This window comes from Ptychodera flava, chromosome 14 (assembly GCF_041260155.1).
Source record: "Ptychodera flava strain L36383 chromosome 14, AS_Pfla_20210202, whole genome shotgun sequence".
Lineage (NCBI taxonomy): Eukaryota > Metazoa > Hemichordata > Enteropneusta > Ptychoderidae > Ptychodera > Ptychodera flava.
Window position 1 is genome coordinate 28,435,368 of NC_091941.1, and position 22,391 is coordinate 28,457,758.

The 22,391-nt window shown below is 38.0% G+C and overlaps 1 protein-coding gene across 1 annotated transcript; it reads right to left on the reverse strand.

Annotated features, from left to right (window-relative positions):
* Positions 1–2,889: 2,889 nt before the first annotated feature.
* On the reverse strand, positions 2,890–21,740 carry LOC139150043 (DNA replication licensing factor mcm5-like). The gene is made up of 16 exons (XM_070722193.1): positions 21,465–21,740; positions 16,641–16,888; positions 16,057–16,183; positions 15,561–15,689; positions 14,848–15,020; positions 14,255–14,410; positions 13,792–13,876; positions 13,123–13,327; positions 12,581–12,741; positions 11,961–12,029; positions 10,871–11,188; positions 8,119–8,234; positions 7,200–7,328; positions 6,571–6,713; positions 3,943–4,070; positions 2,890–3,501 (listed from the first exon to the last, which is right to left on the reverse strand). Exons 2-16 carry the CDS (start codon positions 16,793–16,795, stop codon positions 3,400–3,402), a joined length of 2,196 nt encoding a protein of 731 aa, XP_070578294.1. The 5' UTR covers positions 16,796–16,888; positions 21,465–21,740; the 3' UTR covers positions 2,890–3,399.
* Positions 21,741–22,391: the final 651 nt, after the last annotated feature.

The following is a 22,391-nucleotide window of genomic DNA, read 5'->3' on the forward strand; positions in this document are numbered from 1 at the left end:
TGTGAACCGGTGACTCATACACTGGCACATGACATCACCAGCTCGTCATCGTGGAAGTGACGCCTATGCATTTTATAGTTTTCGTTTCCCCTTTTTACCGGAGGCAGCTCTGGCTCCTTGTTTGTTTGTTTATGTGCGTTTGTTTATTTGTTACTTAATATGATTATTTCCATATGCAACAAAGTTGTATTTGTGTTCATGTTTGTCAATAAAAACGTTGTTTGTTTGTTGACAAGTACAGTCAATACAATCCCACGTATGAAATAAAGCATAATCACTCCTTTGCCACGAGTGAGCCCTCATGTGTGTCCACCACTCTAATACTCACCCGTTCTAATAAAATAGAACAGAAAGTCTTTGGATTTAGGTGAAAGGTGAGGGCTTATTTCTCATCGCAAAGGAGGAGTATGCTTTATTTCATTTGTGTGATTGTATAGAAACTTTTTAAAGTCTTGCTTGGCGTTCTATACAGGCCTACCAATATTTTCATTTCCGTAGCGTATATCTGTGTATGTGCTTTTATGCAATGGACGGCTTTTTATCCACTCTGACATGCAATCAAACTGGCATCACCACATTACCTTTATGTGCTGGAGTAATTGGTACTATTTCGTACTCGGATAGAAATTAAGTCACCACCATACGTGACATTTCTAAAATTCCATGAATAAAGTCTTCGTGACGGTGAACTATTTCGTAAAATTCGACAATACATTTTTATTTTTCGATGCAAACGTATTTACTTACACTCTGTTGTTAGTTTTCATTACTGATATACACAAACGTCTAAAACAAACTTAGAATTTCCATCACTCTGCAAATCATCTCGCTCTTCAATGTTGTTCTGTACTTGATCAGGACTACATACTCAGGCCTTTTTCTTCAATCGCTTGAACACTGAATGAATGATTTAAAAGCAATACGGAAATGGATTTCCTCACATCCTGCCATTTATGTTTATTTGCTGTATAATTTTTCAGTGTACATTTCCAGATAATAGTTACTTTATTCTAGTGCCATTTTAATAATTTTTCGAGGCCAGTTATAAAAGCCTACAATACCGATAATCATCTGTCAAAGTATACATAAAACTTTCCGCGATACATGCACGTAGATGTTATCTACTGGAGGACACATTGTAACCAAACGCATCTTGGACGATGATGGAAGTTAACCAGCTCCCCCGGGAAAACTCCCACTATTTTAACACCGCGTTTGTCTACCACCCATATATATTTAAACTTTGTTCAAGTCTGTGATTTGTGAACGTGTGAGTGGGGTGAACCATACATAGTAGAGAAAAGTTCTCTACGTCCAAGGCTGAACGCGATGATTTGTGTTCTGTTTTCACATGAAACGTGTATAGTGAGTGAACACGATGAGCGGCTAGCGGGTTGAATGCAATACAGAGGGGTTTCATCCTGAATCCGGCAGAAACTAACTCACTCTACTGCGCAGACGCAAAGGTAACCCTTTCGCTCGTCACCGAGGAAAACCTGACCAGGGCTGCCAATTTCAAATAGGTTTGTATAAAATAGAAGAGACACAAGAAAAACTATTGCAAGTGATTTTATTTTGTAAAAAATCACCGATATAGACCCAGTCTAATGTATATTCAAGAAATACCAAAACCTATTGTTAGAAATTTTCTCCGCGAATTTGGGGATTTCTACTACCCTTATGCTACTGTATGCGAAGATTTTAATCGTTCGGATACTTGTGCTATCGACTATGTTTACGTTTTCTTCGGACGAAAAGTAGACCCGTGATTGTGGCTTCTCTCGTGATAAGGCGAGCCATACTCAAGCAATTTTCTATGAGTAAAGCCCGGAAATTTGGATCAATAATTGGCCTGTAAAACTCTGGTATGACGACACATACCAGTCAGGGTGATAGGTCATGGAAGTCGGGCGAGTCATTGAACATGGTCACTTTATCCTTAAAACGAATGATTAATCAGTTAACACACTGTTCACTTAAGCAAATGTCTTGATCTTTGATGACAAGCTCAATATTGTGTTGATATCATGCAAAGTATTGAGATGCATCACATATGTTATCAGAAAGATTCCTCGGATCATAAATACATGTCCTCCCACATGTACTTTCCTGAGTAGAATGGGGAACAGATACTCAGACTCCCGAACTTTTCAAATTATTTTCTGAACTACCACTTGCATTCTGGGGACTCGTTTAAAAGCTCTTGTAGTAAGAAACATTTTCACGATCTTTAAAAGTTTGTCGAAAATTTTATCCCCCCGAGTTAATGCAGGGGTGACAGCCATTTTGAATATCAAATATCGGTTAATATCATGTAATTTGTTTCTGTAGCACCAAAATTTGCATGGTAACACCCGATTATTATAGTTTATTTGGTGATAGAATGGTTGAAAGTTTAACTGAGAGTTTGAGCAAAGTTAATCTTTCACTTTTGAGGCTCATACTACCTTGAACTCCAGAAAGGCAACTTCAGCTCTGTTGTTCTCGCTATGCAAAAACGATGCCAAAAACCTTTGGTCCCTTGAAACAAACCCGAGATAGAAATTTGGCCTGACCCTTTGAGTGCTGTAATTTTTCCAGCAAAAATTCAAGTGTCATATGTAACTAATTTTTAAAAAATTTTCTGTAATTTTTTGGATAAAATTTTGACAAAAAGGACATCACATTTCATTAGTTACACTTTTTAACCGAAATTTTGGCAAAAATCTGAAAAAAATTGACTGGGGTACATATGTTATTAAGACAATAAAAACTGACTTTGGCACTCAAAGGGTTACTTAAATTGTGAAGTGAAAATATCACTCATGGCAGGCCAGCCATGACTTTGTATCTGAGCAACAGACGTGGGTGTTGAAACAGAGAAATATGTAAACACAGACACTCAGTCAGACAGATATTTCAATAAATATATTTTATTGAATTGGTGACACAACAGAAAAACACATCAAAGTTAATCCACACCAAGACTGAGCAATTGAAACGATACTTTAAGACAAAGTTTCAGGCAGTGATATTCTATATTTCTTTGAAAAAAAACTTTAAATCAGTGAAATCTATTTCATCAGGTTACTTTGACAGCTATGATACATACTACTGTGAAATGGTGTCTCTACTTTAAGTGTACTTGTGACATCACATGGCATTCTCCTTTAATATGACTGGACTCTCTGGACAGAATGTTCATATACTAAGACATACGGACTTTGAAAATAATATAAATTTTTGGATGGGAAGAATGTCAAGGCGGGTCAGGGGAATGAGAAATGTTCAATATTGAGCATCTTCAAAAGACCCCTTAAATTTATACTTCTTTCATCTGGTCATATGCTGGAAGATTTGTGAGGTGAACTGCAGAATTATCAATACAAGTAACCCTGACTGATATTGCCAGATTTAATTTCACTTGATTCTGTAGAGCATTTTTCTCTGCATTCTGTATTGAATCTCTCCACGTCTGATCATCAGCTGAAGTACCTTGTAAATGGATCTCTCTGGATATTTCTGTAGATCGGATAAAAAGAACAAATGAGATGGTTCATTTGAACGATGGCGGTCAAAAGGCAAAGTCACAAAGTTATTATCAGATACAGATTGATATTATAAAAGAGATCCATTGTACGTTTCCATTATGTGTATGTGGCATGGTGATTTTCAGAACAAGTTATGAACACTCATACAAATCTGGCACTGGCACATTTTAGATAAGGTTATTAGTATGGTGTCAAAGGGGGAGATATGATAAGCCCACTGTACACAAAGAATAAATCAAATCCTGTCACACTGGACTAAACATGCTGCTCACAATATTCATTTTATGAAATATTTATGAAACTCAGTGATACAAGCACATCCGGATAGATCATTTTTCAAAAAAAAATTTCTAAACATTTGGCAAACATTCCTGTTATTCTGTTTGCCGTCAGACAGCATTTTTACACTCACCTGTCTCAGAAAATCCTGCACAATACAGTGTTCGGAGACTTGGGAGCCAATGGCAAAACGTCTCTTCAACTGCTTCTCAATTCTGTTCAACTCCTCCCGGTCATCCACTGTGGTGAAGCCTTCCGCTCCTGTAAGGTTGGAAAAACCCAAGGGTGATTAATTGTCAAAGAACTGCTCATGACATGTCACGACTTTGAAAGTAAGCATACCACAAACATCTTCAAAAACAGAACTGTGATTTTGGAACGCTGAAAGCAGTCACAATTATCTATAACAAATATTGACTCCTATTTTGATATATGTGATAATGCTGTCAAGATGTTTCATTTTTTCAACATTCCAAAATTTTTATTGAAGAACATGCTCAGATATACAAGTCATCGTTGATGACACAGTCCCCGCTTGTCCATTTTGTTATAATCTTTGGTGTCTAGGTAGCTGTGGTCCAGGTCGCTGTGGAATGACATTGATGCAACAAGTGCATCAGGCCTGTGACTTGCATAATGAAGTAATCTGAGGAACGTTCAATAAATGACTCATCTCTGCCGGTAATGACCACTGAAGGAACTTTTGATTACATCACACATAACGATGCCCTCACTGCCTCTAGTGTCATGACGGCACATACTATACACATGGTTTGGTGGAATTTTCGAAATGCTATGGGATTGGGTATGTTGTTGTAATCAGCCATCAGCCATTTCGGATCATATAATGAAACAATTTAATGTGCACAAGAATGCAGCCATAGTATTTTATCTTCGTATCACGTTTGAACAAAATCAGTCCATCGAGGGACAGTGACCTATGTTTATGTTTCAAAGACATAAAAAAATCACACCAAAATTGAAATCAAATGGCTGTCTCTTGACCATATGGATCATAGCACAAAATTAGTAGACATGCATATGTATGCCATGGTACTTTATCTTTGTACCAAGTCTCAACAACATTGGTTAAGGAATATTTGCATATGATTAAGCCTCAAAGACATGAAAAAATCCAAAATGATCATCGGGCAGAGATATTGGAAAAAAATTTACAATCTGGCAGCCATATTGGAACATGTCACGAAGTAAATTGACATGTATGCCATAGTGCTTGATCTTTGTGCCAAGTTGGACAAAATGGGTGTAATGACCTTTGAATTATGCTTCAAAGACATGCAAAATTCCAACAAAATGGCAGTTCTGCAGCCATATTGGATCCTATCGCAAGGTTAATTGATACATGCATATGCATACCATAGTACGTGCTTTGCCTTTGTGCCAAGTTTGAACAAAATCGGTTCAAGGATGTTTGAGTTACGGTTCAAAGACATGAAAAAATTGCAAACAAAATGGCCACCTGTCAGCCATATTGGATCATTTCACAAAATAAATTGGTGTTCATATGACGGGCATACTATTTTGCTTTTGTGCCAAATTTGAACAGAATTGGTTCAAGAATGTCTGAGTTATGGTCCATAGACATGAAAAATCGCAACAAAATGGCCGCCTCACGCCCATATTGGATCGTATCGCAATATAATTTGACATGCATGTGTAGGCCATAGTGTTATGCCTTTGTGCTAAGTTTGAACAGAATCAGTTTGAGGATGTTTGAGTTATGGTTCAAAGACACGAAAAATCGCAAACAAAATGGCCGCCTCGCGGCCATATTGGATCGTATCGCAAACTTATTTGACATGCACATGTAGGCCATAGTGTTATGCCTTTGTGCCAAGTTTGAACAGAATCTGTTCAAGGATGTCTGAGTTATGGTCCAAAGACACGAAAAATCGCAACAAAATGGCCGTCTCGCGCCCATATTGGATTATATCGCAAAATTATTTGACATCCATAGTGTTATGCCTTTGTGCCAAGTTTGAACATAATCTGCTCAAGGATGTCTGAGTTGTGGTCCAAAGACATGAAAAATCGCAACAAAATGGCCGCCTCGCGGCCAAATTTGATCGTATCACAAAATAAATCGACGTGCATCTGTAGGTCATAGTGCTATGCCTTTGTGCCAAGTTTGAACGAAATTGGTTCAGCAGTGTCTGAGAAACTGTTGATGACGGACGGACGGACGGACGGATGGACGCACAGACGGGACCCAATCTATAAGTCCCCGCCGGACTTCGTCCGCGGGGACTAAAAATGACTGACATAAAGAAATTCTTTGACTTTTGACCTGTCTCAAAAGATGAATTATACTATGTGTGATTGAAGGTTCACGTTTTTTATCACAAGTAACATTTAAATCATTGTTCAAATAACTGGAGTTTTATTTGTTTCCCATTTAACCCTTTTCCTGACAGACAGAAGCACTTCCCCAACTGCCAAGTCCATAAAAAGCAGAAGTACTGAGCCAAAACCATATGTATGTTCACCAACCTAGCTTTGGTCTGTTATAGCAGATTTAGTCTGTTAAAATCATTTTTACAGTATCTATGTTTCCTGGGACCTTCAAATATTTTATATCTTTTGTTAAAAGTCACCACATGGGACACGTTGTGTTTCACCAATTTTTAACTATCTTGACCTAATGGTGAAATATGAACTTGGCAGGATATAGGTTAATGATTGTGATAGGACATGAAATTTTTGTCAAAATCTATTAAAACATTATAGAGAGTCGACTCACCGGCTAGATTACCACTCCTTGCTGCATCCAGAGTAGACACTTGGAAGAGACGCAAAGCTTCGTCTACGTGAGCTTCTGACGCAAACGGCAACAGCTCCATCTTGCTGAGTGACTCTGAGATGCGAATAATTGCCTCCAGTTGCCTGTGATGGTGAAAAGACAGAGTAAGTACAAAATAAAGTATGTAGATGCACCTCTTAACTAGGAAGAAACTGTACAAGTGTCAGCTGCTGTGATGTACAGAACAGATGGATTCAGTGAGTGCCAATGAAGGAAAGTATGAGGGCAGATAGATTAGCCTCAGGTAATATTTCTGATCTATATATACATTTAAAAAAAGTTTGAGTTTGATTTTGAATAGCACTGGAAAAAAATGTGAGGTGTATGCTGGTACTGTCAGCTTCAAGAGCCTGACTATTTGTATTTACGTTCACTCTTCTTACATAGAACAGGACAAGAATGGCTCTTTGTCTTAGTTTCACATTATGTTGGTGAGCAGATGTTGTGGGGTTTGATCCTAAAATCAAGATCACTTCACAAAAAAGTTCGGAATAAAACTTAACCATTAGAAAAGTCACACCACCATAATCTTGAAGGGCTTGGTGCTATGAAGGTAGATGGGCACTCACCTCACTGTTATTGGTATGTTGGTTTTCTTGTCCGTTTCTCGTTCATGATCGCGGGCTCCGCTGCGCATCAGGATATAACGATTTTTCAACTTCTCCGCAGCAGCCTCTGAAATTCTGGGACCACACTTGCTGCATGCAGAAATGAAAATGTTACCTGATTGTTAACTCATCATTTGCATTGACAAGAATTTTGAAAGGTGGTTTTATTTGTTGTAGATGTCACACACTAATTTCTACTCCTATGACCAAGATTTTCACCAAGTATTCGACGGCCATATACAAAAAGCTCTTTTATTACTATGATCCGCATGTTAGAATGGCCAAAGTTAAACAGCATTACCAAGTTCAATTGTGAATGGTGTAATAGTGATCTGCTTTAAGTTTATTAACATTTTATACCATCTCATAGAGAAATCCTGACAGTTGGATAACATTTAATTTCTTTGAAGTTCTATTTCAGTCAAGCACACACTTCATACCTGCCATTCAATAAGACAATTACAAAAGAATAATTGCAAATAACGTGTTTAAAACCAATGTATTTTCTTTTGGTTTTCCTTTTGACAGTTGTCAGTAACACAAACCAATGGATAAACTTGAAGTATTGGAGCTGTATTTCACAACAAACGATCATGCAAAACCTGCCACTGGTGGCGCTCAACACAAATTTCTCTTCCCACTTGCAGCAACAATGGTATATTACTATTGAGGGAGCACCATGTCAAAACAGAATTAAATAACAGGTATTTAGGATCTGTCACTGAATAATTTCATGATGGTATTACAAAGAAATCATACACACAAAATGTAACCAGCAGTTCTTAAAAATCTTAATGGCATAACTTCTACTACAGGCACGTGATTGAGCACTTTTTTCACAAAAATCTGACAACAATCAGTAAAGTGGTTGATGACTTACCCTCTGATGTATGAAATGAACTTTTTAAGGAAGTTAAGTTCAAGTTCTCCCTGCTCGTTGGCAGTGGTGGTCTGTAGTGCATTCATGTGTACATTCATCACATGTTTAGCCAGGGTCTGTCCGGGTTGAACAAAACAAAATTCCACTTCAGAACCAAAACATTCGGCACAGATTAGAAATATTGGTTTGTATCAAGGTGTTCGCAAGTTCCCATCAGTCAAATTTTGCAATTTCATTGGCAAAACGTTCATGATTTTTAACCTCAAAGTTAAAGCACATTCCTTTATTCACATCCTCCTATATTTCTGACTCTCTTACCCTTTACTGCAATTTGCCAACATATGTCAGCAATTATTTCAACAACCCTTTGTATATATTCCCCATTGCTCGCCCATTTCAGATGATCACAAACATATTTTCAATACTAACAAATTTTTTTATTTACTTTTATTTGAAAAATGCTGCCTGTTTTTCTGACGAGTGAGACAAAAACCAGGGCATATAACACTGGTGACAATTTTGCACCTATCTAATGAGCATCTCACAAACAAGCTGAATTAATGAAAGTTGAAAGAAACTAGAGTTCGGCATGTTATCTAAATTTCCGTTCAAAGAGTGGTGAATGAAGATAAATACAGCAGTACATTGACTGGAATTCAATGGTACTAAAAACATAAGAAAAGTGACAAAACACACATGATATGATAAAGTATGTCATTTATTAAAACAACGAATGAAAATTAATTTAAGTGAATGGCATAGTTTCTTTGACGTTCTCATTTCGTACTAATCTTTCTTTTAGTTTTGCTTAATGTGGACTATGTCTATTATTTCCAGATCGCAGGTTAAGGACGCAAACATATATATACAGGGCTCGAAATACTTTTTTTCAACCACCTGTTCACTGGACAAGTAAAAATAAAAAGTACCTGTCCCAGTGAGAAAAGTACCTGTCCAAAATGGCATAATTTATTCTAAGAAACTATACTAGTTTCAATTCAATTCAACACACTCATGCCTGTATCATATGCAAATTGGTGTAACAGCGGTGTCGAGATAGCTCTGAGAATCTCCCAATCTAAGAGATTTGAGACGTGACCTTAGATAAATCAATATGGCTGCCTCTTGTAAACAGTGATTAGATATTATCAAATTTTCTTTTACTTTTTTTCTGACAGGTAAATATCCAAATAATGATTTTCAAAATTGTAAAAGGTATATACTGTAACAGCGTTTCCGTTAACGCAAAATCCTGCGTATGTTACGCAAAATAGTCTGAAATACGCAAAAAAAAATCATGACTGCGTAAACTAATACGCATTGAGACATGCCGCCCCATGACACGGACGTACTTGGCTCACACTACATTGCCTCAACGTGGTTCAATGCAGGACAAAAATAGAACATATGCACCTGCTTGCAAGTGACATTTATCATGATATTGCAACATTTTAGACTTTAGCGGACGGCAACTCTTCATGAAACCTTGTATTTCATCATCACAAAACGTCAAGTCAATCAGTTCTGTACAGACAATGGCACTACAGATGCAAAAAATTCGAGAATCCATCGAGTCTACGTTGTTGGTAACACAATACAGTTAATCATCGTCATTAGGTCGCATGTTATTTGGAAAGTGTTTACGGGTATGGGTGACGATTTACACTCTGTAGGGTTGCATCTTGAGAGGTCCCGCTGGACTTTGATCAGTATCTGCTTTTTGTTGGCCCTTTGAAAACACTAATTTCATTGTCAGAAAGTATTTTCTTTGACATGAAGTCATTAGGCTGCTCAACGATCATATACGAGACATGCATCATGGCATTGCAAGCGTTCAGCTACCATACCTTGAAGCCCCCCACGTTATTGTTTTTTGTTAATAGAGCATGCGCATTAACCCTTTTCCTGCCAGACAGTAATAACTGTATCTCTTCCCCATCAGCCAAGTCAGTAAAAAGCGGTATTGAGCCAAAACATGATGTACTTTCACCCACTTGGCTTGGTATGTTATAGCATCTTTTGTCAAAAAAAATTCAACTTTACAGTATTATGTTTTCAACAGCCTTCAAATGTACAGTATTATGTTCAAATACATCATATGGAATACGTTGTGTTTCATTAATTTTAACCATCTTGACCTGGTGGTGAAATATGGACTTGGCAGGAAAAGGGTTAAAGGAAACCCCCAAGTTCGACAGAAAAGACTGCCCAACTCACTTCAGATACCGATTCCCACCGACACCATATGAGTTGTTGATACATTTTACGCGAAAAAAAACCAAGTTGAGTAAAATCGTACGCAAGTTCTGAAATTGTAACGGAAACGCTGTTATATAAATTTAAACTTGTGAATATTTGCTGTAGTCAATAGGTTGAAATACTGGTTGCAGGCTGAAAAAACCTACCTGTCCACTTGGACAAGTACTTTTCAAAACTACTTGTCCCAGGCCAAATTTCACTTGTCCGGGACAGGCAGACAGGTAATATTTCGAGCCCTGATATACATTATGAAAGCTCTGGATATTTTTAACTGAGATGGTTTCATTGTCTAGCTTATATACTTTACAAGCAAAACAAGCACATACTTGTCTCTATTTGAATTTGCTTTTGAATGAAACAATTAAAGTTGCCTTTTTACTCATCTCAAAAACAAATCACCATCATGAAAGAAAACAATAGCATTATCAAGATTCATGGTCAAACAACATTGACGCTGCTCAAAAGAGATGTTTCAAGTTTAATTGCTACTTACAGTATCCCTTGTTTCATCATGCTCATCTTTCACCACAAATATCATGTCAAAACGCGACAGGATAGTTGGCATGAAGTCAATATTCTCATCTCCCTTGGTGTCGTCCCATCTGCCAAACACAGAGTTGGCCGCGGCCAAGACAGAGGTTCTGGAGTTCAGTGTGGTGGTGATACCGGCCTTGGCAATGGAGATGGTTTGCTGTTCCATGGCCTCATGGATGGCAACCCTGTCGTCTTCCCGCATCTTGTCAAACTCGTCAATGCACACAACGCCACCATCAGCCAGGACCATGGCACCACCCTCCATGATGAAATTACGCTGCAAACACAGATACAACATTTTAATATACTCTTAATTCACCCTGATACACCTATTTGAGGAACAGACCATTTATGTGCATTTTTACTTTTTTTCATTGTCCTTTTGTATAAACTTGCATGATTATTCATGAACTGCATAGGTAGCACAGCACTATGAGAAACACACACAGATAACAAAGCAAAATTTGGAGAAATTATCAAATCCCAACCACTTCTCATGAAGCATGTTTACCCCAGTATGGCTTCTTTCTAATGATGTTATAGTCCTGTATTTAATATGCAATATTTGTCCAATGGTCTTGACAACATTGCAGTTTACAAGTACAAATAATGATAAAACTGGTCCTTTGCAGTGCCAATGTTTTGATGAAAACCATATAATTCACAAAGCCAATGCTTCAAACCATTACCTGGAGAAATGAACATAGATGCTAAACAGAGCAGCTTGTCAACAAATTTGTGGGCTAAAGCTAAAATATATGTAAGTCATTGTCAATGACATAGTCCCCACTTGGTTAATGAATTTTGAAACCATTGATGGAAATGATGGTCATACTTGATTGTATCACAAAACAAATCAACAGGAATATGTATGACAGAGGGAGTGATTCTTGTACCAAGTTAACAAGAAATCGCTCTTGGCATCACTGAGAAATTTGTGCGAATGGACGCACAGACATGACTAAACCTTTAAGTCCCCCTGGACTGTCCATACGGACTAAAAAATCTTAAATTGAAACGAGTAAAGAACAGATCAAGTAAGAACTTACCGACGATGGATCTCTGATGACAGACGCTGTAAGACCAGCCGCACTGCTTCCTTTACCAGAAGTGTACACCTGTGATAGAAGCAAATAAACGAACATCTTGATGTGCAAATTATGAAAATACTAACATGACACTTATGCCTTTTGAAAACTGGTTTTCAATATTCTTTTCAATATGCCATACTAACTGCAAACTTTTGAAGAATTGCACATGTTCTGAGGCTCTGTCTTTATCCTGAAGCTACACATTTGATGCTTTGGGGGGGGGGGGGGTTCTACCATTAGATCTGGGGAGGGGGAATCTGTTGAACATAATTTGCTAAAAAATATTTGCATTACAGCTGGTTGTTGAAAAAAGTACTTTGAGGAAGGCTGAAAAAGCATACAGCCCTGACTATTCTATCTCTATGGTCCATCTCATAATTATTTCCATTTTCATAGTATCAATCACATTGATAAGGTCATACATGGGTTTCAAATGAACCAATAAAATTTTCGACTTTATACTTGGTCAAAGAATATGACATTCGATAGAACATGCAAAGAAATTCAGAATACGGTAAATGTAATTTTGAGAATGACATCAAATGTACATAACATACTACACACTGGCAGATACATACCCCGATAGGTGACACTTTCTCAACAAACTTCAGCAGCTGACTCTTGGCAGTACCAGGATCTCCGAGCAACAGTACATTGATGTCACCTCTCCTAGTCAGACCATCTGGCATACGTTTCCGTGAACCACCGAATAGGAGGCAGGCTATGGCTTTCTTGATGTCTGTCACGGTGAATAAAGAATGAAATGTGTTTTAATTATCTCTTTGTTCTTATTCATAATACTGAGGCATTGAAAGTGTAGGTATGTTTTTCTCTGAATTATAGAATTAAAAGAACTTTTGCCCAATGCTTTGTGGTTTGCCTGGCAAATTCAGTTGCCTTGGCATTAACTGTTCAAGCCAGCAGTTCACATTTCAGTTTTTCCCTTCCTTGGCACAGAACTTCTTATTGGGAGAATGTTCACAAATTTTGACAATGATGGCAATTACAGGTTTTTTGGGTCACTTTACTTGAAGTCACTGGCAATTTCAAGGATTTCCAAACGACTTTTCAGGAGCGTACAGACTGTGATATTGAGAATTTGGAAGTACCCTAAACATACCTATGCTACCATAGATGGATGGTGCAATGCTCTTGGCGATGGTTTCATAGACATTATTACTGGCAGCGAGACGCCTGAATTCCTCCTCTTCCTGTGGCGTGAAAGAGGAACCAGCAGTTCTTCCAGAACCTTCTGTGTCGACTTGAATTCCAACTACTCTCAAGTATGGATTACGGATACCAACAGCAACCCTGTCTCGGGAAGACTGAGAGGAAAAATATTTCGTTGTGACATATTTACAAGAAACATTTCTAAGGAAAATGTGAGCTGCCAAATGTCCTATGACTTTGTATGCTTCAAAACTGACTCATATAATTCTTATCACCTTAGCATTTAAATGACATGAATGATGGAATGGAACCTAACTAAAAACTTGATACGATTACAGCGACTTGCTATTTTCACTGATCTGAGTTTTGTACTTGCACATAGCTCAGCCCAAATGTTCTAACACACATACGCCAAAAGTGAAAAGTCGCCATCAATACACTATCTGATCATCTCCGACTGTCCACCTTTCCATTACAGAGATTTTGGTAAAACACAGCTGTTTCAATGGTGTAACTGGACACACACAGAGAAAATGAAATAGTGTTGAACAGTATGATTTAGGAAAGAAGTTACAAAATCCTTATTTGTTATGATTTACAACCATGAAAGATTTCTCACCTTGGCTCCTTTACCAACTTTCTTGATACTGTAAACACCCATCACCGTTACTCTGTTGCCGGGAACAATCTTGTCACATAAATACCTGCAAAAAATTAAAATTACACATGAAATGCACTTTCAGATTCAACACATTTTGAAAACATAACACCGATTTGGCAATGTACCATTTTTTCAATGGAAGATCTTGTTATTTTTTTAAAATTGTGGGTCGATTCAATATAATTTTTGAGGACTTTTCCAGACTTCCCAGGAGACTTAAGAATTCAAGGACTTTCCAGGACCCTCCATGTAGAGTAAACAGTCACAGTTTAGTGAAGTTTCTTCCCAAATGTGACAATTTCTTGCAAAAATGGGAATCAATTGCTAAGCATATACCACAGTGATGGTTTCATCACTGTAAAAGCTCTGATAAGATGAGATTTGCAGTATCATTTAGTACTTATATTATTTTGAGACTGACCTGTCACAGTAAAGCTGCATATGTCTTGGCATTTCACCGTTGGGCACTGCATCGGGTGATTCCTGCAGTTTCAGTATTTGGAAGTCAACACATGTACATTTGTCCGGAACAATGAAGAATGGGTCCACTGGACATTTGGGTCTACCGGCTTGGTCACTGTGGCAAAAGTAAAGAAACAGAGAACACTGTCACATGTACCAGTCACAATATCATAACAAGGAACATTTTGAATTTTGAAAGAAACAATGGTGAAAAATTTGTTACTGCATCCTTTTTGCAAGAGACCTATGATGGGAACCAAAAAAGTTTTGTTGTTATTTTTAAGTTTCTTATCTTCTTATGCATTTTTATGGTTCTCTATTGGTACTATTTACTTTGGTTATAACTTTTTAAGTGATAACTATCTGACATTAAGACGTCTTTGTGAGCACTTTGGATTGGTCAATGTTACAAAAAAAGTCGAAAACACACTCACATACCACCAACATTTTGTAAACAGAATATTCCTTCAGTGCAAATCTCTGTCACAGGATCTGTAAAGGCATCAACTCATAATACATGGAAAAAAACTATGAAAAATCTCATGCTCTTACGTGTTGCATTTTCTGGGCAGTGCATATCCTTCAAGACCAGGTTTCACAGGGATGTTGTTGACAAAGGCACGACAGCTACGACACTGGATGGTGATGGCAGTAGCCTTGGCCCTGACTGCAGACGCTGCAATCACAATACCGGGTATCTTGACCAGTCTGGACACTTGCTCTGACTGAAAATCAAATGCAAATTTTTTTTCACAGGCATTGGTTAGGATGACTTCTTCAAACAGCGTGTGGAAAGATGATATATTACTTCCTGAAAGAGCATAGTGATTCAGTGCCTTTATGTATATATGCATTTGTCAAGGATATTTCATTTCATTGGTCTGCCTCATTTGTTTTATTTTACTGGAAGAAAACCTGTTCAAAGTTCACATTTTCTTGTAAAGAAAACTATAATTTTTAAGAAATGCGCTTCTTTTGGTCATTAATTTCATTTGGTGTACTGTACACTGAAGTGACTGTTCAAGAATAAACGTCTTTCGTAAAGTAATATGGTTTACAACTCTTTCTGCATCGGTCATTTCTTTTTGCCTAGGTCAGTGAGTGACCGGTTTATCTTGACAATTACCAATTACCTCCCTACTTACCAGTATGGCATGGTATCACCTTGAAAACCAATTTCACACTTACAGAAATATCACACTTCTGTACTTCCAAGTTCATTGTGATATATTTAACACTTCGTAAAGACGTGCAAAAATACTCACCTTGAGCTCCCTGACGTGCGATGGATGTGCTCCTGACGTCAGCAACACCTGAATGGCTTCCATTTCTTCTTCACCTTGGGGTCTTGGGTTGGTCACTTCATCTGCAACTTCTTTGGCAGCCTGCTCAAACTACATAAAGTATACAAAAGACAGGACAATTTGCTAAGAATATTGCATTTACGGACGTTTGTGGGAGAGTGTTGATACCTTTGGTTTACTCATCTTACATTTGTATTGTTCCTGTTTAGCTTGAAAGAAAGGCCCATTCCCAAAACATTTTCATTGTAAAGAGGGTTACACTATAGTCAAATTTACCATGGTTCCCAATACATACAGACATGATACATCAAAAGACATATCAAATTATGTACGAAGCTGCTAGGTGATCTAGTCTAGGGTCTCTTTGTAGTACAGAGTATAGCTCATTTATGAACTTGTCACATGTGGACTCGCGAGCTACAGAGCAAAGACAGACTACAAAAAAGTTAAGACGCACCAGAGGCAGAAGCTCTGAAGGTTGCTTGCCAAATTTGTCAGCCAACTCCTCATCAAAACTGCTCAAGTCGTCCAGATTCACCTCCAGGAAGTACTGTCCCAGGTTGTAATGGCGCTTCAACTCATCTCTGTCATAAAAATGACATTATCAAAATGAAAACAAATTACTATTTCTTAACATTTCAAGCGAATACAAGCAGTAAAACTAAGAGTTTAGATGTTGTTACAGCGTCAGAAGATTTTATGACATCGACTGATCGAGGAGCTTATGCCTGCATTGTCAGCGGTGTGGTGTCATTGTCATCACCAGCGTATATTCAGGGTACATTTAAAATTTAAATAGCTCGATCGCGATCGCTCCAACTGCGATGACTGATATTCAATGTACTTCTAAAGTAAGGAAATACAGCAGTTGAAGTATGTTGTCTTTATTATTTGGAAGGGCAAGTATGAATCCTAGGCATGGACATCGTCACGAAATGCAGCCTCGCCATTTTCATACGCTGCGACCACGATTCATAAACAAAGAACTGTCACGCGGAACAGTGTCTTCGAGGACACGAAGAAACTCCGTGTAAATCTTACCGGTATTTATAGTTGAAAGAACCTTCGTGAAATTTACGTATGAATTCTTTGAATCTTCGTTGAATACCAAGACGATCAATTTTCCCCTCATCGCCATAATCTTCTGAACCAAAATTGTCGGAGAAGAAGATGTTTTGCTCGTCGAAGCCTGCCATCTTGCACTATTTGTTCACGTGTCAAATTTGGCGCGAAAACTGGCGGGAACTTCACATGTGGCCCAAGCAGGAAGTCGTAACATTCACAGACATCTAAGTTCGAAAATAGAACTACAATTAACAGTACAAGAGAAAGTACAGAATATTAAGTGCATTCCAATATAAGGTTATAAATATAAAAATCCCTTCTCACGCAAAATTTGATTGACTTTCTACCTAAACAAGTACACGACATCCTCTTCTTCTTCCAAAGGTTAAAGGTCAGTTAATTCACAGACCTTGGCAAAGGAGGCTAGAAAGGGACACTCTTCGAGTCCACAAATGGTACCCTCGTGGTATATAGTTGAAATCGTTCTTACTGGGCGATCCATTTATTTTTGTGACAAAAATGTAAACCACTATCCCTGGCAGTATGGACATTTAGTACTGCCGCCTCTGTAGATTTAGCAAGCAAGGGATGTGCAGGGGCAGTCATTCAACTCTGTGCTCTCGCTGTCGCTCGTAACTTTCGTAAATTACGAACAAAAATGAAAATTTACGAAAAAAAATGAATGCCCGATCGGCCATTTACGAACGATTTTGTTATTTTTGAAGCCTGATTTTCGGTCAAGATTGTGAATTCCGGGGAAATACTCTCCTATCTCGTCTTTCAAAACCTACGCTGCCCCTATCATCGGCGCATCGACACATGGTGATAGCTGGCTTTGGACTTTGACCTGTGATAACATGAGCATGCGCGAAAAGGTTTCAAGATCCCCGGGTCTTGTAATCTCATAGTGGTGTGTCATGCATTACCACCCCATTACGGTAGTTTCGAGACACCCAAACACTCACATGCTGTCAACTTTCCGAATGGACTGTTGAAGCGGATCGAGGGAAGTGGGCAGTTACAAATACTTTGGATTAATAGTATCCAGTTGGGAAAGAAAATTGGGCATAAAAACGGCAACTGATATGAAAAAAATACGAAACAATGAAACCGCCGAGCTAGAAGAGATCAAGAACAGTCAGCCTGAAAGACAGTCACGAGTCGAACTACAGCAGAACTGCAGTCCGCACCGCGCATGGTTGAACATGTACTGCAAAGTGCTTTTCTGTGCATGGAGGTGGAAGCGAGCCGGAAATCTTAGATGTCATAGATTTGTCATTTGACGATCTGCAAATTGAATTTTTCAGTCAGCTTGCCAATTTTAATAGGTTTCCTTCAAAATATTTTACAAGAAACTGTCTCAGCAAATGTTATGAATACTGATAGTTTTCTATGATCCAGACAAAATGCTGTGCACAGTCCCATGACCAAAGTTTATCCAGACAAAAATATAAATGACGATCATCTGCAGCGTTTTAAAAGTGTAACTCTCTCTAAGAAAACGTTAGCAGGATCACCAGTCTCAGTTTGCGTACTTAAATTTGATTGAGATGAGACAAAATTTGTGCGAAACCACAGACTGCCAAATGTTCTGATAAGTGGTTGTTTAAAAAGAATTTTAAGGATGAACATGGCATAATGACTGCAGCTATAGAGGCACCACCTAGTACCTATGGATGACGTGCATACTTTCAAAGTAACAGAGCTTTCCAAATATGAAAAACAGGGGACAGATTTTCTAGCATCTAAAACTTGTGCAAACACTGATAATATTTGATAACATTAATGACCACTTCATAAATCAATATATATAATCATCAACCACTGACTACACACACAAAGGGAGTTATGATTTGTGTCACAATATACTTGAACATGTTATGTTGTGTAATAAAGATAGAGTAATTGAATAACATTCATTGGCCGTTGACCAAAATTACACACTTTATTGAGACAAGGAAGAAATTTCAATGTTACAAGCATTCATGATGACCCATGATGTACTGTGTTATTCAATAAATCTTTTGAAAATGCGTATCAAAATATGAGTGTTCATTGTCAAAAAAACTAAAAAGGGATTTTTCATTTTCTTTTGTCTATAATGAAATCATTCATCATTTCTATCCCCTTAAAATCATCTATTGAGTACCAGAAGTGCTTGTTGAAAGTTGGTGGGTTCAGAATAACATAATTTGTGCTTACTAATATTTTTTGAACCCAATTCGTAAATTTACTAACAATTTCGAAAGGCCAGGGAGAGCACAGCAACTTTCATACCACACTCTCTGCTAGTGTAAGTTGAGTATAATAAAGATTGATTGAAGTTTCGATTTTTCTACATTTCTGGACACTGAAAAATCAACATTTTCTCGGGAAAGGCCGGGGGTTTTGGCAACTGTTGTCGGGACATCTCCCTGCACAGGCTCTAGAGTCAATGCAGGCGAACCGCTAGCCGCCACTGATACAATAAAAACTTTTATTGTATCAGTGGCGGCTAGCGGTTCGCCTGCATTGACTCTAGAGCCTGTGTCTCCCTGTGCCCAAAACAGAAATGAGTGTCCCGTACGTGCAGACTGTGAACCGGAGATGAAAATCAATTGACATTCACATGGTCTATGGATTTTACAACAGCAACAACAACCACGGGGAAGCTAGGATAAATAAATAAACAAACAGAAACACAAGCCAAAACAAGCAAATAACAAAAAACAAAACAAAAACAAACGAATAAGTAATATTTAATAAATAAATGACCGACAAAAACCCGAATAAGTAAATAAATATATAAATAAGCTTAATAAATGAATTATAAATATAAAATAAAACGATAAATTGAGTAAGAGTCGAGGTAATTGACCGATCAACTCATGCAACATATTCAAAATGCAACGTCAGTGTCACTATCCACCATACTCCCATAGTGGGTAGAAAAACTGACTTCGCATTTTAAATAAGTTGGCATGTCTTGTTCAGTCAATTATTTCAATTCTTATTCAATTTATCATTTTCTGTTATTCATTTATTTGGGGTTTTGTCAGTTATTTGTTTATTTGTTTGTTTTTATTACTTATTTGTTTGTGTTTTTTTTTGATTGGTTGGCTGTTTATTCGTTTGTTTTGTTGTTTGGTTGTTTATTAAGTTTTGGTTTGTATTTAGTTTGTTCATCCTGGCTTCCCTGTGCAAGAACAATAACATCAACAACAGCATCAGGTTGTATTTTGATTCCTCTTTTACTATTATCCAAAGTTATCATACATTCGATTGCCCCTTTAAAGATATCTAATATCCCAGGAAGGTGATGCACTAATTCTTTGGCATCCGCAGTGAGATGCCAAAAATAGGGTATCACAAACAAAGCTATAGCGAGGTTCTCACAAATTGGATACCGTGATTAAAAGATCAGACGATCTCCGTTTTCCGCTCGTATTCCTAAATCGTATCATCCCCTTCTCATCATCATCATCATCATAGTTTATTCGCTAATGTATGTTTAAAAATAAAAATACACCAGAAATCTCATTGGCTCGTGCTCTAAACCACGAAGAATACAATTAAAACATTTACAATATAAAAACAGGATCAGCAAACACCGATAAGATACAAAACTCAATAAAAAAGTTACGAACATCTGGCTAAAGGGTCCATCCCATTCAGTTGACGGACTGCTGAAGGGTAAAAACTTTCCCTATGACGTTCTGATTTTGCTGCAATAGAGCGGTAACGTTTCCCTGATTGCAAAAGCGAAAACTGACCAAAGGCAGGATGGGAAGAATCGGAAAGAATAGAATTTGTTTTCTTTTGCATCCTAGATCTGTAAAGGTCATCTAATTGAGGCAGATTTACACCAATAATGCGCTCGGCAGAATGTATCACTCTGTTTAACAGGCGACGATCCGCAACAGTAGAACTCCCGTACCAGACAACAATGGAGACTGTCAACACACTCTCGACAACTGCCCGATAAAATTTTATCAGGAGATCCCTGCTAAGACCGAAGCCTGCCAGCCTTCGTAAAAAGAACAATCGTCGCTTAGCTTTCTGAACACAATGCTCGACGTGCGCGTGCCAGGTTAAATCACTGGAGATGCGGATGCTGAGGAATTTAAAGGTGTCAACTATCTCGACATCTGTGCCATTGATAGACAATGGTGTGAGAGGAGTCTTATTCCTTCGAAAATCAATAATGACCTCTTTTGTCTTGCTAACATTTAATTCTAAGTTATTAGCGGTACACCACATCACCAATTCATCAACCTGGCTGCGATAATTGATCTCATTTTCGTCAATCAGCCCAGCAACAGTTGTATCATCTGCAAATTTAATAGTAGGGCAGTCGTCATGTTTGTTACATGCGTGATCACATTGTCGCACAAATTCACGTTAATACCATCATGAGATCATTTGCAATATTAATTTGCGAATGAAAAAGTTCGCTTATAATGTTCCTCCATATCATGTGGTAATATTAGATTAGATTCTATTAGTGCGATGCGAGGTATAATGATATTCAAATATGCAGATTACATTAATGAGCATTGTTTCGGTATTAAAATTCTATGTTAATGACCCTTAATCGATGTGGAATATTCATGTACCTCGGATGTTGCATTGCATAATTAGATTAGATAAATTAATTTAGAATAGAAAAGAATAACATCTGAACAGGGACAGCGAACCGGTACGTCCCCGGGACGGGGAGGGGGAGGGGGAGGAGATGTCTTGGTCTCAGCATGGGTTTCTTGTCGCTACTGTTTGTTTAAATGACTCATATTCCATATAAAGATTAATTACACGACCAACCTCGGGTGTCTTTATCTTGGAACTGGTTTGATAGAGATTTGTCCCTTTTGTCCTCCATATTGTGATATGTGTTTGTCCTGTGGTTACTGTAAGCTATAAAGTTTTATACCATACCCCGGGCCATACCTCTTCTACAATCTGGTGTGTTTCATTGCCCCATGCGTCAGTAAGCAAGGATAAGTTACTAATCTGTGAACGCTTTCACCGGATTATCACCGGATTGACTTTGACGTACAAAAGAACGCACCAAAGTCAATCCAGTGATAATCCGGTGACGGCGAAACTGCATAGATCCTGAAAATCATACAAAGGAAACTGAAATGGCTTGTACTATTATTTTTCGACCCAAAAAATGAGACACGCCTTGGCCACGTGAAGGACGCTTTCATCTCTACAGGGGAGGGCGTTACACTATACAATGGTGAAGCTGACGCTAATAAGCGAGACATGTTTTGTTCTGTTATTAAAAAAATAAAATTAAAGCCACTGGTAGGAGTGTCCCGTGTTTGCTGTTATTGGCACGTTCTTCATAGTAGACACATTTACACATGAAACTCGTGTAGCGTTATATTTATGTACCGCAAAGCAGCTATTGCAATTCTGGTCGAAATGTTGTTAGTTTAACAACACATTGAGAATATGCGCTCATTATAAAATTAGCAGATGTAAAATGTGACCATCTCGGTCTAAGTTCGCAGAATGTCACCCAGCCCCAAGGGCAGGTGAAGGGTGGGTATATAAAAATAAACCTCCCAAAGTCCTCTGGCCCAACCACCTTTTATTTCCAGTGGCTCCCTCACAAGTCATGGCTAAATCCTGTTTATCGAAATTGCTCAGTAAAGAACTATTATATAGCCAAAGGGATGGCGGTATGTTTAATTTTCTACATTTTCTTGGCAATGTACACATTCTTTTATAGTTTCAGTT